This window comes from Humulus lupulus, chromosome 2, assembly GCF_963169125.1.
Source record: "Humulus lupulus chromosome 2, drHumLupu1.1, whole genome shotgun sequence".
NCBI classification, from domain to species: domain Eukaryota; kingdom Viridiplantae; phylum Streptophyta; class Magnoliopsida; order Rosales; family Cannabaceae; genus Humulus; species Humulus lupulus.
Window position 1 is genome coordinate 249550632 of NC_084794.1, and position 24547 is coordinate 249575178.

Here is a 24547-nt window from a genome sequence, read left to right on the forward strand (position 1 = left end):
GGGTTCGCTTCTATTCATCTGGTGTTGACTATGAAACCCAGAAATTTTCCTGACGCAACCCTGAAAGTACACTTTTGGGGATTCAGCCTCATGTTGTACTCTCTTAAAATCTTAAAGCATTCCTTCAGATCAGAGACATGGTTATCGGCAGTTTTTTACTTGACCAACATGTCGTCAACATACACTTCCATGTTTTTCCCGATCTGATCAGTAAACATCCTGTTGACCAACCTCTGGTATGTAGCTCCTGCGTTTTTCAGCCCGAAGGGCATGACCTTGTAGCAATAAATGTTAGTTAGGGTCATGAAGCTAGTGTGCTCCTGGTCTGCCAGGTTCATGGCGATCTGGTTATAGCCCGAGTATGCATCCATAAAAGATATGAGCTCGTGCCCTGCCGTGGCATCTACCAATTGATCAATCCTTGGCAAAGGGAAGCAATCTTTGGGGTAGGCTTTATTCAGATCGAAAAATTCGATGCAGGTCCACCACTTCCCATTGGGCTTCGGGACCAAAACAGGATTGGCAACCCAGATTGGGTACTTTGCCTCATGAATAAAACCGCACTTTAAGAGTCAGGCTACTTCCTCCTCTAGGGCCTCAGCTCGGGTCATGCCCAGGCGCTTTTGTTTTTGGGACTTCACAGGCACGTTCTTGTCCAAGTTGAGGGTGTGCATGATGACACCCAGGCTTATCCCTATCATGTTCTCATGAGACCAGGCGAACACATCTAGATTCTCTTGTAGAAATCTAAGCAGCTCCGCCTTCCTTTTATTACCCATGTTTTTCCCAAGCTTTACCACCTTTGAGGGGTCTTGTGGGTCGATGTTCACCTCCTCAAGCTCTTCAATGGCCTGGAGCTCGAATCTATCTTCGCCTATCCTGGGGTCGATATCATCATTCAAGGTGATATCCTCCCCATTGGCTTTCTGAGGTTTTTCTATCTCAGGAATAGGTCCTACTTCCTGAGATTCCTCATTCCCGCCCTGAATGGTAATTGTCTGCTGCCTGGGTCGTGACTTTCCCTTCATGGAAATGTTATAGCATTCCCTGACAGCGAGCTGATCACCTCAGACCATGCATATCCCAGTGGAGGAGGGGAATTTGACTGCGAGATGGCGGATGGAGGTTATGGCCTCAAATGCTATCAATGTAGGTCGGCCCAGAATAGCGTTGTAGGCGGCGGGACAATCGATGACCACAAATTCGAGGAATTTAGAGACAGTCCGGGGCTCCTCTCCAAAGGTAATTACTAGCTCGATTGTTCCTATCGCTGCCGACCCTTCTCTGTAAAATTCATACACCATCATGGAGGTGGCCTTCATCTCAGTGACAGATAACCCCATCTTCTCTAGCGTAGACCGGAACAGCAGGTTCACCGAACTCCCATTATCGATCAGTATCCTCCTAACTCTTCGGTTGGCGAGTTGGGTAGTTATGACCAGAGGATCGTTACATGGGAACTAGACGTGACTAGCATCCTCCTCGGTAAAAATGATTGGTTGCCTCTCCAATCATTGCTGTTTGGGTAGATGCTGCTCCGGGATGAATTCCACTCTATTATGAGCCTTCAACTCATTGACATATCTCTTCTGGGCACCTCTGCTCGTGCCAGCCAAATGGGGGCCTTTGGAGATTGTGGATATCTCTCCCCCTATCACAAGAGGAGGGGTACTTCCGGGGCCGGCTGACTGGTAGGAACTCTGTTCCGCGCATATTGAGCCAAAGGTCCGGCTCTAATGAGTGTCTCGATCTCATCCTTCAAATGCCTACAATCGTCAGTGTTTTGGCCAATGTCGTTGTGGAATCGAAAAAACTTGGAAGAGTCCCTCTTGGCCTTCTGGTGCTTCAAAGGCTCCGACTTTTTCCAGGGGAGGCGGGCAGAGTTTGCTAGGAAAATGTGTTCCCTAGTGTTTGTGAGCTCGGTATAAGCCGCGTAGAATGGCTTAAATTTTTCCACGGGCTTGTTCTTCTTCGGACCGTGCTGGCCGCCCTCGTTGCTCCCCTTTCTCTTACCTCCGCCCCTTTGGTTGTTCTGTGCAACGGTTTGAGTCGTTTCTATGACATCCGTTTCCACTCCAATGGGCTGATCAAGGGCCTGACTGGTTCCCATGACCAACGCTCGCGCCTCTTCCAGGTTTATCCATCCCTAAGCCTTGTTTAGGAATTCATCCATGGTGCTGACACCTTTTCTCTGTATCTCTTTCCATAGCCCGCCTCCAACGAGGATTCTAGTCCTCAAGGCCATAAGCTTGGAACTATCGTCTGCGTCCCTAGCTCGAGCCGCGACGTTTACGAACCTGCTCAGGTAAGCTTTCAAGGGTTCCTCGGGCCATTGCTTCACGTTTTCCAGGGTGTCGGCTTTGACGCGGGCAGCTTGAGAAGCTCGAAACGCCCTCTTAAAGTCAGCCGAAAAGGTTTTCCACGAGCTGATGGACTGCTTTTTACACTGCTTGAACCACTGCCTAGCTGGTCCAGTCAAGGTGGAAGGGAATATCAAACACCTTAGCTCGGGGCCGATGTTATGGGCCATCATCTGGATGTTGAACATACCCAAATGATCCGACGAATGTCCGTCTCCATTGAACTTAGACAGGTGGGGCATCTGGAAACCTGACGGGTATGTTGTGGCCGCTATGATGGGGGCGAAAAGCTCGAGTTCATCCCTCGAGTTGTACTCGCCTTTTTCCTTTTCTGACAAGAGCTTCTTCATCAGCTCCTCCATCTGAGCTAAACGCTCTAGGGTTTGGTCCATACTTCCTTGGTTATTCGGGGCTGTTCAACAGCTCCAGTTCCATTGTAAGCGTTAGGCGGGTTATTGTCCCTCCAAGCTTGAGCTTGGTTAGGTGGGACATTCTCACTGTCACGTACTTTGGAAAGACCATCCCCTTGGTGAGCATGACTACCATTTCTAGCCGGATCTCCCCTCTATGAGTTGAGGCGATCTCGAAGGTCGGGCATCGGGGTGGCCCGAGGACTTTGCGCCAAACTCAAGCGATTGCGCAGGTCTTCCCCGGATCTGCCACTTCAGTGGCTTCCGGTTCAGTAACTCCCGTTTGAAAAGCTTAGAGCCCGTTGCTGGGGATGAGGATCCGGGACTTCCCCGCGCACTCGATTGCTCGCGGCCGTTCTACTCTACCATCTCCAGCATCCTGTGCCCGGTAGTCGGACCGCGACACAAGAGGGCTGGCTAGAGTAGTCTATCTTCGCGAGCCTCCTCCAGATCTCCTTCGCGAGCTACCTCGAGCTCTTATGGGCGCATTCGATGGTGGAATCGAGCTAGGGGTTGAGGTTCAAACTGATCAGCTTAATTGTTGATTGGCCCTAGGAAACTCCTCAAACAAAGTTTCCTGGTGGTGGTGTGACGTGGGGGTAGAACTCGGAGTTGAGGTTCTGACTGATCGGCTGGGCCTGGACCGGTTATCCCGGCGGGACTTGTGAGTCCCACTCTGCCTCTTTCCGATGTTAGCGTCGGTTGTAATAGGGGGTAGCCAGGCCAAGGCTTCTTCGATTTGCTTTCTTGCTCTAGAAAGCTGACTCCTCAACTGTATGTTCTCCAGCTCTATCGCTGTCAGGAAATCTGGGTTCGGATATGGCGGCCGGGGCGCTGAACTCCCGGTGTCGTCCTGGCCCATCGGCTGCTTTCCCGGTCGCTGCTGGATCTCGGGGTTTTGTTCATCGGATATGGCGGCATGGTGGGCCTCCTACCCATCATGTTGATCAGCCTCGTTACCATGTCTCGAACGGGTAACCACCATGATCAGGTTTTTGCGATAGCACCAATCTAAATCCTCTCAATGAAAGCACCAAACTGTTGACGCGGTTCTTCGCCAACAGATAATTATACGAATTAATAGGATGGATTAGTGCTAATTGGTGAACCGTAATGTGAAAATAGTTTAATTCTAAACTTGAGAAATTAATAATATGGGAAGGTGATCATTCCTTTCTTTTTAGGTGGTTCGAAGGTTAAAATCCCTCTAGTCCACCAGTCGATAAAATTGATATCTTTTGGTTAATCCTTACACAGTACTTCTTTACAAAAAATATGCCAACCCCTCGCAATGCCCAGGGTCTTGGTATTTATAGGGAGAGGATACCCGGGTTGGAAAAGGGGGTCATCCCGTGACCTCTTTACCCTTCACGTCATCTCTGTGACACTGATGATTAATTCCTAAAACCTGACAGTGAAGTATGGTCTAATCAATAGGTAAGGAGGGATAATTGGCCGCATGGCCCAAACCAGGCGTGGGATGTTTGAATACACACGTTTATACTGCGTGTCCGAGAATTCAGGAATGGAATAGACACGTGATGTATGATATATGCACGGTTACATTGTGTGGTTGTCTTTACGAGGATTCGGGTGCAGATCTATGCCAGTATCACGAGCTTGATGTAACTCCAGCTTGTGATATCCATACCACTGACCCGCTGCCTTCGAGTAAACTGCTAACTCCCTAATCAGCTCGGGCTGGACAGGTGGAAACCCGGAACAACAGCTCCGGGTGGATGATTTACACGTGGCAGATCGAATTAGGCCATTTTCCAACGAGCCACTAGCTCGCGGATATTTAGGGCGTACAGTACGGTATATGACACCTTTTGAACGAGATAAATATAAATATAAGACAGAGTACAAATATTTAAGCAAACACATAGAAATTTATAGTGGTTTAACCACGTTATGATGAACAGTAATATCCTAATCCACTTAGTCTTTAGTATTGAATCACTCGATTGACAATTACAAAGAAGAACTGAAGAATTCACTCATCACTTATATGCCTAGAAGTAAATCAAATGATCGATCTCTTAGTCTCTCCAAAAAGATCCGTCCCCTTTAATGAAGCCCTAGGTCCTTTATTTATAGTACCCAGGGGCTGTTACATGATCAGGAAGAATGGGGATCGTGGTTTGGTACACGATCATTGAGAGTGGATATACATGTCGACCTCCCCATGATTATGAGATTGTCAGTCTTCTAATCATTTCTCTGGATCGTGGTTGATGATGCATGATTGAAACCTTCGGGAAAATTCTAAGTCTTGGTTGGTCTATGAGACTTAGGAGCTAGGCCTGATGACCCTTTAAAGCTTGGGTGCTAGGCCTATTGATTTTAGTTTTAACAAGCATGAACTTTATCCAACGAAGTGTATTTGGGAGTTTAGGCTAACCACCCTATAAAGAATAGGGTGGGCTGACCACCCCTAGGAGTTGGGGCCAGGCCGACCACCCTTAGGGGCTAGGGCTAGGGCTAGGCCGACGACCCCTAGGAGTTTTAGATATGGTCGACTTCCTTATAGTTCTTGGACCTATCAATTTTTGTTCATTAGTCTTTTTCAATACTTTGTGATGTCACCTGCCGCTTTCTCATTCGCCATGCCATCTCTTGAATTTTGAGGGATAACAAAGTCATTAGGAAAATTCCAATTGTGCTTCTTGTTGAGGATGATCCTAAGACTTATAGAGAAGCCATGCAATCTAGAGATAATGCATTTTGGAAAGAAACCATCAATGATGAGATGCTTGAACAATCCTATAAATCCCCAATAAACCCTGACATACCCAAATGACCACTAAATAACTACCCGTTACCCGGTAAATCCCCAACACATGCTAAGTTCCCAAAATACCCCTAGGCTCACCCCGAGTCGGATATCAGACCCTGTTGTGACTATTCTGCTAATTTTCTCCTTCAGACCGCCTCGGACCACACATCTCAAATATATCTCCACAATACTGTGGTCTCAAGCATAACACACATATAATTACATTTATGCCCTCAACAGGTCAAAATTGCAAACATGCCCTTATTAACCAGAACGGGTCCACATGCATATCTAATAAACCTAAACATGCATATCTAGTCATATCATATCATAACCCAAGCAATCAAATAATTATACACACATATATCATGATTAATCATGTAATAATACAATTAAATCAATTATTGTCCTCCTGGCACACTAATCAAGGCACCAAGCCTTATTAGCGAATTCAGGGCGTTACAGACCGAGTGACTTAGGAGTCTCATGATGGGTATTCCTTTAACCACAGGTATGGTATCAACAATTTCAATACATTGTGATAGCCAATCCTCACTTGCTAAAGTATATAATAGAGTGTATAATGGAAAGTCTAGACACATTAGTCTAAGACATGAATATGGGAGACAATTGATTCAAGGTGGAATCATATGTTAAGACAAGTGAGAACTTAGCGGATCTATTTACAAAACCTCTTGTGAGAAGGTTAGTAAGTTCTACTTCAAAAGGGATGGGATTGAAACTCCTAGAACAATAGATTCACTGATGATGGAAACCCAACTCTCAACTTGTACAAATCAAGGGAAAGAGCTCAATGGGTAAGAACAAGTCATTTATAAGTAAATAGTTTCAACACTAAAATTTATGATGAGTTCCATTTGAGATGGTTAATTTTGGTTGCTACCGAGTTAGGGTTAAGCCTAAGACGTTTAATGAAGTTCGGCTGAGTGTAACAAGCATCTATAAAGGTAGCAAAGATGCTATAAGAACTTCACCTATGTGGAATTAGAGGTGGTGTCGCCTCTCATGGAAGTTGTAGTTTCTCCACGGAAAGATCATGAAGAGATGAGCACATGGCCATTATAGTGTTAAGTGAGAAAGTGGGAAAAAAAAAAGATGTGGTGGAGGTGTGTGAGGTATCGCTGGGTTTTATCATATGGAATATTTTCTTTAAGCAACTAATGATTTCGATAAGACCTTGTGGTATTCTCACTAAGATAAAGTTCAAACTAAAAGACACTTTATTTTATGCACCAAAACTGTTTAAGCTAGATAATGAGACTTGTATTTAACCAAGTAGAGGATTGTTATGATTGGTTAAATACAAATGATAAGTGTTAAAATACAAGCAATGTATAAACACTTAGTAAAATTCACATAATGAAAATGTGAAATTTGAGCTTCAATTGTAGGAACTTATAAAAGGCAAATTTGGGTCCAAAGTGATACATGAGAGTATCTAAGGGTTCCCAAAACGTTTGGTAGCATTTAAAGCTTTTTTAGGATCTTTGGAAGTATCCAAAGTCAGAGAGGGTGGCAATATGTCGCCACCCAAGTGGCGAGACATCGCCTGAAGCCTAGGGTTTCAAGAAACCCTAAGCAGGCGATGCGTCACCTATTGTAATACGTGAATTGCATAAAATGTTCACAATGATGTGTTTTTCAAGTCTAATCCTATTGGTTGGACCTAATGACAGTGCTTACTCTATATAAGGGTCAAAATAGTGTTTTGGAAGACTTGATCACTCTCTCCAATCTCTCTCTACCCTCTCCTCTCTCTCTCTAGCTCCAAAATAGTTTTTCTCCAAGAACTCTCCAAGAAAGTGCTTGACTTTGAGAGTTGAAGGCTTGTTCAATCTTAATCATCATTTCCTAAAGAGAAGGCCTCAAGCATCCATGGTGGCTGGGAAATAGAGTATTAGGACAGCGTTTTGCAACATGTATAAGCCTTGGTTTTTGTTTGGTTTTCTCAAAGTGGTGGTCTTGCTTAGGGTTTTGAAGCTTCATCAAAGTTGAAGAACACCATTGTTCTACATGGGTTTGCATGTTCTTTCTCAATCATTTTTAAGTCTCCGCCAATGCAAATTTTGTGTAGATTCTATTTTTGGAGGTGGTGCTATATCTCACTCTCCCCCAACAGACGACACTACCCAACCTTTAAAGCTAGATTAGTAGCTAAATGGTGTAGGCAAAAGGAGGGTATCGATTTCGATACCTATGCGCCTGTTGCAAGAACAACTTCTATAAGAATTTTGTTCGCTTTCGCTTCTATACACAACTTGTATGTTCATCAAATTTATGTTAAGACGACATTCCTTAATGGTGACCTCAATGAGAAGGTCTATATGGAACAACCCAAAGGGTTTGTCCTACCAAAGTATGAACATAAAGTGTGTAGACTTGTGAAGTCCTTATATGGATTAAAACAGGCTCCAAAACAATGATATGAGAAATTCGATCAAGCCATCATGTTGAATGGGTTTAGACATAACAATGGAAACAAGTGTTTGTATTCCAAAACTTGTAAAGGATATGTGATCATTGTTTGTCTATATATTGATGACATGCTTATCTAAAGTGATAACATGAAAAGGATAGTAGAAACGAAGAGGTTTCTATCATCAACCTTCAAGATGAAAGATCTTGGAGAAGTTGGATACTATAATCGGTATAAAAGTGAAGAAAAATAGTGGGGGTTTTGCATTGGGGCAAGCCTATTGGGGTTTTATGCCATAATTAAAACCCAATTTCTTTGTAATCTCATTTTATTGTCAATAAAAGAATAGAAATCATTTTTGACTTGGTCAATCACTTTGCTCACATGTTTTATTTTCATGTTTATTTGTTTAATAAACTTCTATTAAATCCCGAGCATATAGCTAATCATATTTATAGTGACGTAATCACAGTGGAATATAAATATGATTATATGTTCAAAAATAAGTTAGGCCTAAGATTAGTCAGTGCACATGATTTACACTGACTTGCCAATCTACGACATGGTCTACTTACACATTGTAGTGTTATGTTATTTCTAGAACATTAGCAAAGTAGATAAGATCGGATGTATTTGTTACATCAGACTGGACCGATATTGACTTTAGATAGATAAGTAAATGCACTGTTATTATCTAATATAGTCATATCATAAAGTTGACCATAGGTCAATTCAATCTCAATTCTGAATGGTTATTATTCTAACTAATTGTATTATTCAAGTCCTTTGATTTGTTCGTTACCAGCTTACCCTACGGACTAGCCCATACTTATGTCTTGGGGACTTGGTAGTATAATTGAGTGAGAGTCTTAATTATAGATATGAACATATATAGCTTTTAGCAAGAAGTGAAATGATGATCACCTTATAGCTTGGTTCAACGAGTTAAATGATTGAATACTCATTTTTGTGAATAAAATTCAGGGGCATATCATTTACAAGGAACTTAGTGGTATTTAATGATAAAATACAATGAGGGGTAAAATGGTAATTTGTACCCGACTTAGTTGTAGATCATTTTAGAGGATTGAATGGAAAATTATGGTTGTAACAATGGATAACGTATTTACTTGAAGTGTAAAGCGTTCTATGAGTTCAAGAGTGCAATTCTGAGTCTTTAGTGGAGTCACGAGGAATTAATAAGGTAGTGAAATTATTCGATAATAATTTTACCGAAACTTATAGGAGCTTGAATTCATGGGTCCATCGTCCCCACAATGCCTTTGATTAAATTATATAGATAGTATCGATTAATTGATTTAATTATCAATTAAGATTGCCAAAATTGTTTTGTGTTAATTTTGGACAATTTTACCAAGATGTGGAATTTAGAGATGAAAAAAGAAATTTGGACAAATTTATTAATTATGAAAAATTGGTGTCAAATTGATAAATAGTATTAAATCAAGATTCAAATTATAATTAGTTAATTTGAATAAATGATTTAATTAATTAATTAATTATTGTTTAAATATAATTATAATTATATATATGTATATAATGTTTTAATAAAAACTTTATAAGATTTCGTTAAACGAAATCAATTTATATATATACATATTATATTTAATTAATTAATAATAGTTTTGTTTATTATATAATTATATAATTAATAGTATTTGAATTTAAAAATGAAAAAAATTCCAAGGCTTAGCAAAATATCTAGTATTCAACCATATATGGATTTTTAAGCTATTATTTTAATTATTTAATTAAATTGAATTAACCCTAAAGTGTTGCTATAAATAGGTACTTAAGTCTAAGATTTTTTTATCTAAAAAATAGTGTTTTGAAAAAGCAAAAACATAGACTCAAGAGACCTATTGTAGCAGCTCGTATTCTCTCTTCTTCTCTATAATTTTCCTATCTCATGTGTTGAGAATTGCCCACTCTAGTCTATGTGATCAAAGGTAATTGTGGAAGACTGTGTAGTTTGAAGATCCAGTTCACTATCTTTCCATTACTCTGCGACAGAAAGGAACAACAGTTAGAGAGAGTGAAGAAATGAGTCTCAATATCCACTGCGTAAAAGTAAAATTCTTAAACTCTGTAATTTGATTTACTTAATGAAATTCATTAGAAAAATGTTTCTAGGTTGTTTTATATGTTAATTTGTTTAATATATGAAACATACATGAAAATATTTATGATCCTGTAAAATGTATTCCCAACAACTGGCCTCAGAGTTTTGATATTCAATATTTTCATGTATGAATATGTTTAATGAATTTTGAGATATGTTTAGCATAATTGATTGGATTTTGATTTAGTATGAATCATATTGTGTTTATGTGTATGTGTTGCAATTTTTGTTTATTTTGGGATTGAAAAACTGCAGAGAATTAATTTTTTTTGGGACTAATTGGGCAATTTGTGTGCTGGGCACACAATAAAAAGTCGTCGAGCATGCCGGAGCCTTACGACGGCCCCGTGTGAGGCCCGCAGTGTGCTTTTTTCACCAAAAAAATTACCAAAAATATCTTAATTTTAAATTATTATCTTTAAAGTAATTTATTTTGTTAAATTAATTCAAATTATCAAAATATCTTCTTTTATGACCACGTTAATAAAATTGATTATTTTTATTCAAAAATTAGATATTGATTTTTAAAATTATGGTAAATATCTAAGATATTTTGGTTTATTTTGAAAATAGATATATTTTTTAAAAGTAATAAGATATTTTGTTTGAATTTGAAAATAGATATTTTTAAGATATTTTGGTTATCATAAAAATAATATTAATTATTTTTGTATAAATTTTTTATTAATATCTTAATATCTATTAGGTTTTTGTGCGGTTATTCTATAAAATCAAATATCCCATAGATATTAAATTAAATTTTATTAATTTAATATATTTCCTACAATAACATAATTGAGCTAATTATTGATAAATAAAATATAAATTAACTTAGTTAATTGTTGATGAATTTTATTTAAATTGACTTAATTATTTTTGCAAAATTGTAATTAATTATGAATTTTGTGAAGATAAATTCTAGATTAATTAATTATGGTATTTTTGCAAATGTGATAAATTGTGACATTTTTGCATAAACACATAGATATTGCTTATTTAGTAACATGATTAGGTTATTCAATTATGTGACATATCTGTGAACTATATGTGATTTTTACAATTGGGCTTAGATGCGTATAGTGACCCATATGTTTGGATATATATATATATATATATATGTGGTTTTGGTTGCCAAATAAAATATTTATAATGTGATAGATTTTATTTGGGCCCATTAAAAAATGTAAAGTTTAAATTCCTCTCTTGTGGGTGATTCCACTTGTGAAGGCTCATTTGCTTTGTATGATTATAGTGGACTTAATCAGTTGATAACAATGACATATTGAACCCAGCTCCTCCATGCAAACTCAATTGTTAAGGCTCATTTATCTTAGTTGGACTTAATTGTCTTAGGTTTATTTTTCTAGATTGTTGAACCTAATAATTGATTAGCAACAAATTCATTATAATTTAGCTGAATTTGTTTCAATAAGACTCTTTAGAATTAATAAAAAATTATAGGACTTTGGTTTTAAAAATTATTTTACAAATTAATATTTTGAAGAACCTTAGTCATTAATTTTCGAAAAAAAAGTGAAAATAAAAATACTTAACTTAATTATATAGTGAGCATGTTTTAAGACTTTTATTCAATCTCCACCGTTAATTATATAGGGCCTCGAGACGTTTTGATTCGTCCCCCTACGAAAGGTGTTCATTAGTTATTTTGACAAGGTTAGATTTCAAAATATAGATAATTATAGGTCAAATTCTAATAGACTCACCCCAACAGTGACTGCTACGACTAAATCTATGATTATCGAAACCGTGGGTCTAGCTCATAAAATAAGAAATTTTCTTATTTTGATCGAATAGTAGGTTGTTAATAATGGTGTCCATTATTAAATGAGTTTACAACTCTTTTCACTAATGATATTTTTTTTACTCTCGCCAACTGGGACAAGGATATCATAGATTAGTTAAAAACCTAAAGAAATAGAGATATGATTGTTTTGGTATTTTTCCTCATATCTTGCATATATTATGTATATGTTGTGTTATTTCTTAAAATTTGTGTGAATAGAAGTTTTATTGAGCAAAGGTGATTGATTTCTATTTTATTGATAATTGGTAGTCTTAATTATGGCTGTGTCTACTCCAATCCTTTCTCAACTTTCGATGGAAAAACTCACTGAGAAAACTTCCTTAAGTGGAAGTAGAACATTAACATTGTGTTGATTGGTGAAAACTCTAAGTTTGTCATGATTGAGGAATCCCTAAAACTTCCAACTGAAGGAGCTACCAAGTCTGTAAGAGACAAATACGAGCGTTGGTAGGCGACTAATAACAAGGCACGGTACTACATGTTGACTAGTATGGTCGACACTCTCAAGACAAAGATAGAGAATGTCGAGACGCCTATGAAATCATGGATCAGCTCCAAGACATGTTAGGGGCAAAGTCTGTGCAGACTCATTTTGAGGCCACCAAGAAATATGCCAATGCTCGGATGGCACCATCTTAGCACATTCGTGATCACCTGATCAAGATGATGAACTACTCTCAGGAAGCTGAATTGCATGGAGCTACAATAGATGAGGATACTCAAGTCGGCTTAATCCTCAACAGTCTCTCTCCAGCTTTCCTACTGTTCACCACCGACTATCTAATGAATAAAATTAATTATGGTCTGACGCAGCTCATGAACGAGCTTCAGAATTTGAAGTCTATCATGAGTGGACCGAGTAAAGGAGGAGAAAAGAAGACTACTAGTGGTGCTGCTGATCCAGCTAAGGCTGAAGCTAACCTAGCCTGCAATAAGAAGGGTGGATATAACATCAGCCCCAAGCCTGCAAAGACGAGTGCACAACTAGATGCACAAACGCCTAAGGGGAAGAAAAAGAAGAACAAGAAAGGTAAAGGTGAATGCTTTCACTGCAATGAAAAAAGGCATTGGAAACAAGATTGCCACAAGTTTCTAGCAAGGAAAAACAAAGGTAATGATTATAGTTCATTTATCTTAGAAACATGTGTTTTAGATAATGATAAATCTGTTTGGATTATTGATCTCAGATCTACTAACCATGTTTGTAATTCTTTACAGCTTCTTGAATCGTGGGAGGAGGTGGACGAAGGCGGCTTAAAGCTTAGAGTTGGGAATTGAGCATTCGTTGTAGTCCAAGCTAGAGGAAGAGATTTCCTGAAGTTCAAAAATAAATATTAAATTTTAAATGATGTACTTTTTATTCCAGATTTTAGTAGAAATTTAATTTTAGTTTCCATGTTGCAATCAGAACAATTTGTTATGACTTTTAGAAGTTCGAATATATCTATTTCTTTCAATAGATCACAATTGTGTATTGCATGTTTGGAAAACGAGCTTTATATTTTGCGACCGGATGAACCCCTCGTGTTTAATACTAAATTATTCAAAGTAGCTAAACCTAGGACCAATAAACGTCAAAAGATCGATAATGATAACATGACGTATTTATGGCATTTAAGACCTGGTCACATTGGCTATAATAGGATTCAAAGGTTTACAAGGGATGGGCCTTTGAGGGAACTCACCTTAGGTGAATTACATGTCTGTGAATCATGTCTAGAAGGAAAACTGACCAAACATTCATTCTCTACAAAGGGTGATAGGGACAAAGAACCACTTGGAATAATACATTCAGATGTCTGTGGATCTCTGAATGTGAAAGCCAGGGGTGTTTTGAGTATTTTGTCATTTTTATTGACGATTACTCTAGATACTCATGTCTTTACCTGCAGAGTCCAAGAACTTTACTTAGCTAATTATTTAGTAGTATTATAGTATGTATAGTATTATCTTTGTAACTGTGGATTTTTGGTTCAGACCGAGAATTATTTGGACACTCATAGTAGTACTTATAGATTTTCTAAGTTTAACCTATAGTTTAAGAATATTAATGTTAACCAAATGTTTGATTATATGACTGATATTAAGGATAATATTTATTATACTATAAGGTTTAGATAAGGACCAATAGGATTTTAAGCACATGTTATGAATGGGTAATTAAGGATTAAGTATTTTGAGGATTTAATTTAATAAGGGTAAAAGTTTGAATGCTATAAGGTCAGTCAGCAGCTTTGAATACGTTGAGGGCTTAGTCAAGGCTGTTTACTCCATTCAAACCTAGCTAAAAATGTGTAATTTTGTGTTTAATTAATCAGCGTGTGCCGATATATCGCAGCTATAGGGGGCGATATATCGCAGCACGTAGATACGGAAAACACGAGACGATGCACGACTGCCTCGGGCATACTGGCCCAGATGATATATCGCCTACAGGGGGCGATATATCGCCTCCTTCAGTATGTTTTGAAAGTTTTTGAATTCTTTTTCCATTCAGCCATTCAACCTCTTGATAAGTCTAGCATCTTTTTGAACGAGTCTTCAGCCTCTGCTGAACGATTATTCAAATTATTTTCACCTAAAAAGCTATTATTTTTATCCAAGTAAAATCAAGATCCTTTCATTCCTAAACTCTATAAATAGGACCTAGTACCCAACCATTATTCATCTTTTGCTCTAATTTCAGAGGATGCGAGTGCTAAGTGAGTGTGAGAGTGTAAACACCTGGTTTGGGGAAAATCATAAGCTTGATCCTCATAAGCTTATCAAACACTTTGGGAAGTAAGGTTCTATAGTATTTCGGTTTGTGGTGTAGATTGGTCTTACAAGTCTTTAAGGTAACCCAAAACTCTAGTTCATTGGTTTTATGTTATTTCCTTTCTCATAGCCTTCTACTCAGTCTTCTAACCTCATTCTTATTGTGGTTAGGAAATCTAAGTTCTTGAGCACATAAGTTTCGGTAAGTATGTTTCTCAATGGTTTAGTCTTCCCATTCCTTTTCATCTCTTTTTCTTCATTAGACTCACTCTTTTTCATAATGGTTATTAGGAGTGTTCCAAAGTCCCAACACTGTCCACATATCCCGGTAACTTTGGTAAGGAAAATAGGATAGAAATGCATATATGTTTTTATGTTATCTTATGTTCTTATGTTATGATAAGTGTTATGCTATGTATGTTGTAGGCTTGGGCATATGACCCATATGACTAACAAGACCCCAAATAGATTATGGGCATATGACCTAGTTAGCTAGTATGACCCCACTAATCTCATGGGCATATGACTTGTTTAGTCTATGGGACCCCAAGTAATAATGGCCATTATAGTATGTGTATGTAATAAGTGTTATAATATGTCTTCACTACTACAAATATAGCCTTTCTCTGCGGTTTTTTTTAAACAATAAATAAAAAGCGCAGTGAAAAGGTTTGAAAGAGTCAAAAAATGTATATTTAATGTCCGCGCCCTGTTTTATTGCGGTTTTTAAAAAAAAATGCAGTGAAAGGTTTGAACGGGACACTTTTCTCCGCGGTTTTGGGTATAAAACCGCAGAGAAAAGTGTACCACCTTTCTCCGCGGTTTTATACCCAAAACCGCAGAGAAAAGTGGACATTTCTCTGCGGTTTTGGGTATAAAACCGCGGAGAAAGGTGGTCTCCACCCACTAAAGCCCAAAAACCTATTTTTCCCACTCATTTTTCCCATCTTCTTCTTTGTTGAAGGTCACGACCGAGAGCTCACTCCCCACGCCGAACCCAACCACGGTACCCACATTGGCTATTTCTATTTGTTTTTTTCCATTTCTTTGCATATTAATGCTTGAAATCATGTATATATAGTTAATCTTGAGTTATTTTGAAGTTTTAGGGTAAAAATGAAGAAATATTGTGTGGGTTTAATGGTGGTTTCTATGTATGATCATATGGTTATTTTTTGTGATATTTTTGAAATTTTATATAGGATTGGAGGACATTTTTATTGTTTAAAACGTGTATTGATCACTAAAACTTGATTTCTTTAATGTATATTTCGGTTTAGGGTATTTTTGTATTATTTTATTAGAATAATGTTGTTTACATACTTTTTTATATTAAAAATTAGTGCTCTTGCATAATTTTGTATATTATTTAGGTAATGATTTTTTTAAAGTATATTTTTGTTGATTATATTATTTTAGGATAAATTCAATTACCATATATTTACTAATGCTTAACTTTTTATTGTAGGAAATATTTGTTTGAGTGTGAGCTCCCACTCAAGGTTGAAATATTTGTTCGAGGTTGAAATTGGTGAATATTAATTTTTAAGGTAAGTAGTAATTACTACTTAATTTTTTTTTTTTTTTATATTTACAAACTATTGTTAGAGGAGTTTGAATATATTAGATATTCATCCATAGTGAAGTAGGTTCTGAGATAAAATTGTGTGCTGCGGAGATAACAGAAGGTTGAGAACATGTGTGCCTTAGTGAAGTAGGATCTGTGAATTTTCTGTGTGCTGCGGTGACTTATGGTTGAGAACATGCATGTTGTTTGTTATATGTTTTGTTTGATGTGAATTTATAGGTAGATAACTTGGGAGATGCTATAAATACAGAGGAAACTCTGCCCAATTTATTTTTGATGATATTAGTTGAACATGTTTTATAAGTTACTATATATAATAATAATGTTTTTATTTTTGTTGAAATTTTAAATACATATGAATTTTGGATATGTCATAGAAATAAATGAAACTCTGTCCATTTCATTTTATAATTTAATAATTGAACATAATTTTAGAGTATTACTATACTAATTTTCTTTTCATTATCAACTTAGGAATTAGGTAGATATTATCATTATGGATAAGTCATGGATTCTTGATAATAGAGAAACACAACAATTTCAAGACGGATTCAACCAATTTTTAGAATTTTGCCAAACAAATTGTAGTGATCCGGAAAGAATTCATTGTCCATGTATAGATTGTGGTAATGGAACAAAAGGAAATATTACCATGATAAAAAATCATGTATTTTGTCGGGGATTTGATACAAGTTATCGTACATGGTATTGGCATGGGGAATCTTTGAAAAATAATAATCCATATCCATTCGGGAGGCGAGGGGTTGATGATTTGGGTTATAGTGATTTTGACGATCATCCTATGGAATTGCTCGATGAAGCACAAGAAGAGTTTGTTGATGATCCTTAAAAATTTGATAAATTGGTTAGAGATGCAGATAAACCATTATTCAATGGTTGTCTGAAACAAAGATTACCAACGATGGTAAAATTTTACAACATAAAAGCAGAAAATGGAGTTAGTGATAAATGTTTTAGTCAATTTTTAGCTGCTTTTAAAGAGATTTTGCCGTTAGATAATTGCTTCCCTGAGTCTACGTATGAAGTGAAGAAAACTTTAAATTTCATAGGCTTGAAGTATGAGAAGATCCATGCATGTCCGAATGATTGTGTGTTATATCGTAAAGAGTATGCAGACATGGACACTTGCCCAGAATGTGATTCACCCCGCTACAAACCTAACAAGAGTAAGGAGATCAGGAAACTTATTCCTCAAAAAGTGATGTGGTACTTGCCCTTAATTCCGCGGCTAAAGCGATTATATCGAAGTGCAGAACACTCTGAAAACTTAATATGGCATGAGACTAGGCGAGTGAAAGATGGTAAACTTCGACATCCTGCAGATTCGCAGGCTTGGAAAAAAGTTAATAACTTAAATCCAGAATTTAAAACTGAAGCAAGACATCTTCGTCTAGGTCTAGCTGCCGATGGTGTAAATCCACATAAATCTCTAAGTAGTAGGCATAGTTCGTGGCCTGTCTTCCTTGTTATGTACAATCTTCCTCCGTGGTTAGTGATGAGAAGAAAGTTTTTGATGCTCACGTTAATGATTTCAGGCCCAAAACAACCGGGACACGATATAGATGTTTATTTGGCACCATTAATTGATGATTTGAAAGATTTGTATGAAAATGGTGTTGAGGCATATGACGGTTTTAAGAAAGAAGTCTTTAACTTAAAAGCTGTTTTGTTGTGGACTGTTAATGATTTCCCAGCTTATGGTAATCTATCAGGGTTAAGCACAAAAGGTTACCAGGGATGTCCAATATGTTGCACTAACACAAAGGCTATTCGTCTGTCTAATGGGCACAAAATTTGTTATATGGGTCATAGACGATATTTGCCCCTAAATCATCATTATAGGGACAAAAAAAAAGCATTTGATGGTGATAAAGAACAAGGTGTTGCTCCTTTGCCACTTTCGGGGCAACAAATTCTTAAAGAAGTAGAGAAAATTGATTTCAAGTATGGAAAAATGCAGAAAAATAAGAAAGTAAGTGGATGTTTCCAAAGGAAATCAATTTTTTTTCGTCTCCCTTACTGGAAAGATTTACTTGTTCGACATTGTTTGGATGTCATGCATATAGAAAAAAATGTGTGCGAAAGTATTATAGGTACATTACTTGATATTCCCGGTAAAACTAAGGATGGTTTAACTAGTCGTTTAGATCTTGTTGAAATGGGTATACGAACTGATTTAGCACCTGAACATAAAGGTAAACGCACATATTTACCTCCTGCTTGTTTCACGTTGTCCAGAGAAGAGAAAAAAGTTGTATGTAAATCATTTGCAGAGATGAAAGTGCCTGATGGCTATTCATCCAACATTCGAAACTTGGTATCCATGGGAGATTTGAGGCTGATGGGTATGAAATCACATGACTGTCATATGTTGATGCAACAATTACTTCCGATTGCTATTCGGTCAGTATTACCGAAAAAAGTTCGAGATTGTTTAACGAATGTTTGCATATTCTTCAATCATTTATGCGGAAAAGAATTAGAAATGAAAAAATTAGATGAATTGCATTATAAGATAGTGGAAACTCTATGCAACCTTGAAATGTTTTTTCCGCCATCCTTCTTTGACATTATGATTCATTTAATGGTTCATCTAGTAAGGGAAGCCAAGTTGTGTGGACCAGTTTGGGCGAGATGGATGTATCCATTTGAAAGAAGTATGAAGGTGTTGAAAAGTTATGTGCGTAATCATTATCGTCCTAAAGCTAGTATGGTTGAATGTTATATATCGGAAGAGGCAGTAGAATTTTGCTCAGAATACATGAGTGGGGTTGAAGCAATCGGAATCAGCAAACCACGAAATAACTCAGATGGAGTTGATAAAGGACTACGAGGGAATGGAACAGTGACCACCGTGTCTAGGGCAGAATTATATCAAGCTCAATTAGTTGTGTTGCAAAATAATCCCGAGATTCAATCATATATAATGTAAGTAGAAAATATATTTCAATCATATATATTAGAGTAGTGTTTTTCTTTTTGTTGTTTAAACTTTTTGTTATTTCTTTTATGTTTCAGTGATCACATAGAGTTATTACGGTCGATGATTCCAAACAAGATTAAAAATAAACAAAAATGGGTTATAGATGAGCATAATAAAACGTTTTGCCAGTGGCTGAAGAATACAATTTTGACGAAGTTGGGAGAAAAAAATCATGGACTATCGACTGAGTTGAAGCGCATTTCTCTTGGAGCAAGCATTGATGTAATAAAGCATCAAGCTTACATTGTTGAAGGGAAACGATTTCATACTAAGTCAAGAGATGATGCGCGTCTGGTTCAAAATAGTGGAGTAAGTGTAGTCGCAGAAGCTATGCATTTTGCCAGTGCAAAAGATAAAAACCCAATTTCAGGCACAATGACATACTACGGGGTTGTTGAAGAAATATGGGAGCTAGATTATTCATTATTTCGTATTCCTCTTCTTAAATGTTCTTGGGTGGACAACAATACTGGAGTTAAAACTGACGAACTTGGATTCACTCTGGTTGATTTAAGCAAGAAGGGAAGCAAGAACGATCCTTTTATCATGGCTTCCCAAGCGAAACAAGTGTTTTACATTCTTGATCCAGTTAATGATAAATGGTCCATTGTTTTATCAGTTCCCGAGCGGAAGTTCTCAGAAAAAGAAGAGTACGATGAAAATTATGATTTATATCATGACTGTTTCATTGTTGGAAAACCGATACATGAACAAGTTGAGAATATTCAGGAACATGATAATGAAAGTGATAGCGATGATCGTGATTATCTTAGAACCGACATCGAAGAAGGAATATGGGTCGATTGTGAATCGACCAGAAATAAAATAAGAAAAAGAAGAAAACATGTTTAGTAAGTTATATAATTCATTAATACTTGTGATTATTTATTTGTATAATGCATTAACACTTGTGATTATTTATTTGTATAATGCATTAACACTTGTAATTTGTGTGATGCAGATGGCGGATAAAAGAGATGACAGAGAGAAACAACAAGGTCGTGGTAAAACAAGAATGAGTTACATGACCCAACAAAAATCCAAAGGAATCAAGAAAAATCTTCAATGGAACGATTTGGGACAACCAATAGGTGATGTGTATACAAACATGATATCATATCTTGGATCTAGAGTACGAGCCACGATTTCTATCAACTCAGGTGATTGGAGGAAGGTCCCACAAGATTTGAAAGATGGTCTATGGGAGGATATCATTGTAAGAAATTATCATTATGATATTTATTTATGTGTGATATCTAAATTTAATAATTACTTTTCTTAATTATATTCTCAGGGTGGTCACAACATTCCTCAAACCTTCAAACGTGAGATTTTGAAAAAAGCTGGTCAAATAATGAGAGATTTTAAAAGTGAACTCACTACCGAGTACATCAAACCTTTGGCTGAAATGGGTATGATGGAAGAACTCAAATTTCCCCCAAAGAGGTATAGCGATATAATTGACGAGAGAGAATGGTTACAATTTGTAACTAGTCGTCTAAGTCCAGAGTTTCAAATAGTGCATCAAGAACAAAAAAACCGTGCATTACTAATGAAGTCAAGGCATCGAACCTCTCGTAGAGGAATGGCTAATATAAGAGAAGATTTGGTAAGTATATTTGATATTATAGTTTAAATAATGGTTGATATTATCGCAACATATAACTATAATTATCTTGTACAATGCAGAAAAAAGAACGAAATATTCAAAATCCAGAGAGGTATCAAGTTTGGCTTAGATCGCGTGAAAAAAATAAAGTTCTTGTGACAGAGCTAGACCGACAAATTGCTGAAAAGATAGTAAGTTTTCTAAGGTTTCAGAATCAATATATTGTTTTTATTTATATAAACTAATTTAACCAAATAATATCTTGAGTAGGAGGACGTCAAAGAAAAAGTGATTCGTGGCGAAATTACAGCTCAAGGTCGAGATGACATCTTGACTCAAGCATTAGGGACACCAGAACACCCAGGTCGTGTTCGAGCTGGCGGGTATGATAATTTATAATAGTTGTTTTCTTTTAAGAATTATTTAGATTGGTTTATTGATGGACTTTATTGATTTTTTTTGTAGGTTCACTGCGACCGTTTCCAAAATGTTTGGAAAAAAACATAAAACAATGACTGCAAGAGAGGAGATTGCTCGACTAAAAGCTGAGATTGAAGAGCTAAAAAGACATAAATTTAGCACAGAAGAGGAATTAGCTCAAAATGAAGAATATAATGAGGAAAACGATGAGTGTGGATACAACGATGAAGGGCAATTTGATGAGGGACAATATTATGAGAATACAAGTGATGAAGTCTATCGACCTGCCCCCAACGCAGATGATCATTTTCATCAAACCGAAGACTATCCTTTTGATGAAGATGATGGATCATCAATTTATGAGTCTCCGCCACCACCGACCTATGAAGTTTATTTGCGTTCTGATAATATTGACAATGTGGTGGCTAAAGGTGTACTCATTGTACCAAACATGGGTAGCCAAATTACTGTCCATGGAAATGTACTTGATGATTCAGTTGCGAGGGTTTGGCTTATAGATGTCTTACAAGAAGAAGCTGAGATCCCTATTCCCTTTGGTAACGTACGATATGTTGGGGACGCACGAGACACATTCTTGCCTTGGCCTAAAAATTTAATTGTGGCTTGTCAGGTATAAAATTATTTGCTTAGATATTTAAATTTTATTTTTAAATGGGTACACTATACTGATATGTTTAATGCTATTATGTAGGGTCCATCTTCATCTAATCACAAATCCCTATCTCGAAGCCCACATTTATCATCAGTTGGATCTCACGTAGTCATCCCCGCTGAAATAACTCAACCAGAACCTTCAAATTGGTTAACATATAACCAATGGGACAAAATTGATATGAGTCTAAAATTCATAGTGAAGGAGTATTATTCCAATAAAGGAATAGATGGGGTTGTACAATTTCCCGTTGACCCGGAGTTTATAGGAGAACGCGAGGCTATCTTCATCACTTCGGAAGACGTTTATCAAGCGGCCTCCATGGATAATATTGGATCCTCAGCTATGTTGTTTGGTATGAGGTATGTATCAATCCGTTATGTCATTACAAACTATTAGAGGAGTTTGAATATATTAGATATTCATCCGTAGTGAAGTAAGTTCTGAGATGAAATTGTGTGCTGCGGAGATAACAGAAGGTTGAGAACATGTGTGTCTTAGTGAAGTAGGTTCTGCGAATTTTGTGTGCTGCGGTGGCTTATGGTTGAGAACATGCATGTTGTTTGTTGTATGCTTTGTCTGAATTGAATTTATAGGTTCTAATAATTTTGGATATGCTATAGAAACAGAGGAAACTCTGCCCAATTTTTTTTTGAAGATATTAATTTATTAATTGAAAATGTAATATGAATGATTGATTCTCTACAGATGCATTTGGGAAAGCATGCACCCAAATTCACGACAATTATATAAATTTTTTGACACCGAACATCTTTCTATTGGCAATGATGAAAGTAAAAACTATACGGTGGATCTTATAGCCAAATGGATGATGACTATGGATAGACGAGGCCAAATATATTTCATTCCCTGGATTGTTGAGTAAGAACGAACTACTTAAACATTATCACTACTATGGTTGAATTTTAATTTTATAATAATCATATTTTATTATTATTTTAGTCGACATTGGATGTTGGTGCTCGTGATGATGCGGGGGATGACCATAATTTTGGACCCTTTAAAAAATCATAAATCTCCACCAATAATTACGGAGGTTATGGAAAAGTAAGTTCTTCATTTGTAATGTATGCATTATTAATTTTTAAAAGTTGAGAGCATAATATGTATTTAATTAATTTTAATTTTTGTAGAGCATACGCACAATGTTTGGAAAATGAATACATCGGCACATTTACAAAATTGGTGAGAGGTTCTTGTCCAAAACAACCTGAAAGTCATGAATGTGGTTATTATGTACTAAGATACATTTATGATCTTGTAAATGCACCGAATCCAGCAGAAGTTATCAAGAAGAAAGTATGTTATATTTTAAACTCTTTTTTGCTTAAGAAAAACTAGATATTGTATTTAATTATCTAATCTATATTAACTTTTCAATTTTGCAGTGGTTTGACAAAAAGCAATTCAATGTCAAAGAGGATCTACTACCACTACAAAGTGATTGGTTAGCTAGATTAATGCCATTTGTTTATGAAAACTAAATTTTTGTATGTATGTAAGATTAAAGTGCTAACTTATATTGGTTAGAATGATTAAAGTCTTTAATTCATTACTAGCCATTTATTTTGTATTAGATATGAAATGTATATATAATAATTTAACAAATTAGTTATACTATTGAAAATAATTATTTATTAAAATTGAAAATTAATTTTTTTTTATTAAAAATGCTCGGTTATCAACCGAAATTAATTTTTTTTTTTATTGAGAAAGCCCTTTTCTCTGCGGTTGTAGTAAGCCAACCGCGGAGAAAAGAGAGCTTTCTCTGCGGTTCTAGTAAGAAAACCGCAGAGAAAGCTCTCTTTTCTCCGCGGTTTGCTTACTAGAACCGCAGAGAAAGCTCTCTTTTCTCCGCGGTTGGCTTACTACAACCGCAGAGAAAAGTGTAGCTTTTCTCCGCGGTTTACGTATCACTTTTCTCTGCGGTCGAATACACTGCGCTTTTCAATACTCTCGAAAACCGCAGTGTATTGAGTAAAAAAACCGCAGAGAAAGGCCTTTTTTGTAGTAGTGCTTTATGTTTATTATGAAATTTATGTATGTGTTAGATTTTTCCTTGCTGGGCATTAAGCTCATTCCTTTTTGTTTAAATGTGCAGGAAAATAGCTATTAGTGGTGGTAAGGTTCGTGGATGCTTGGAGATTGTGTATCGATGATGAATGGAGTCAAGGAGTCGAGAGTTCGATTTCGAGGATGTAGTCATTTGTTTATGGTCTTTATATGTATTTTCCGCACTTACTATGTAATCCTTTTATTTTATAAATCATGTTATGTTTTGTTTTTCAAACAATGGGATCCCATATCCTTCTTGGTATTTATGCAAGTAACTCTTATTTCTATAAGTTTTCTAATAAATTTATGGTATTTTCGCAAATGTAAGTTTTAGTAAGAATTTGTATGTATAGTTTCGTTAATGGTCCAAGAGTCTAGAATAGTTGGGTCATTATAGTTGGTATCAGAGCAACGGTTCCTTCGCATGAAGTTCTCCTCGATACACACGCTCAGAGCTCCGAATCTG

General features: G+C 36.6%; 2 protein-coding genes across 2 annotated transcripts; both read left to right on the forward strand.

The window, feature by feature from the left end:
* The first annotated feature begins 21234 nt into the window (after positions 1-21234).
* Positions 21235-21791, forward strand: LOC133815352 (uncharacterized). The gene is made up of 3 exons (XM_062248204.1): positions 21235-21295; positions 21378-21728; positions 21764-21791. The coding sequence occupies exons 2-3, from the start codon at positions 21400-21402 to the stop codon at positions 21789-21791; spliced, it is 357 nt and encodes a 118-aa protein (XP_062104188.1). The 5' UTR covers positions 21235-21295; positions 21378-21399.
* A 1177-nt stretch (positions 21792-22968) lies between these two features.
* On the forward strand, positions 22969-23578 carry LOC133816636 (uncharacterized). The gene is made up of 3 exons (XM_062249016.1): positions 22969-23073; positions 23160-23325; positions 23415-23578. The coding sequence occupies exons 1-3, from the start codon at positions 22979-22981 to the stop codon at positions 23508-23510; spliced, it is 357 nt and encodes a 118-aa protein (XP_062105000.1). The 5' UTR covers positions 22969-22978; the 3' UTR covers positions 23511-23578.
* The last annotated feature ends 969 nt before the right edge of the window (positions 23579-24547 follow it).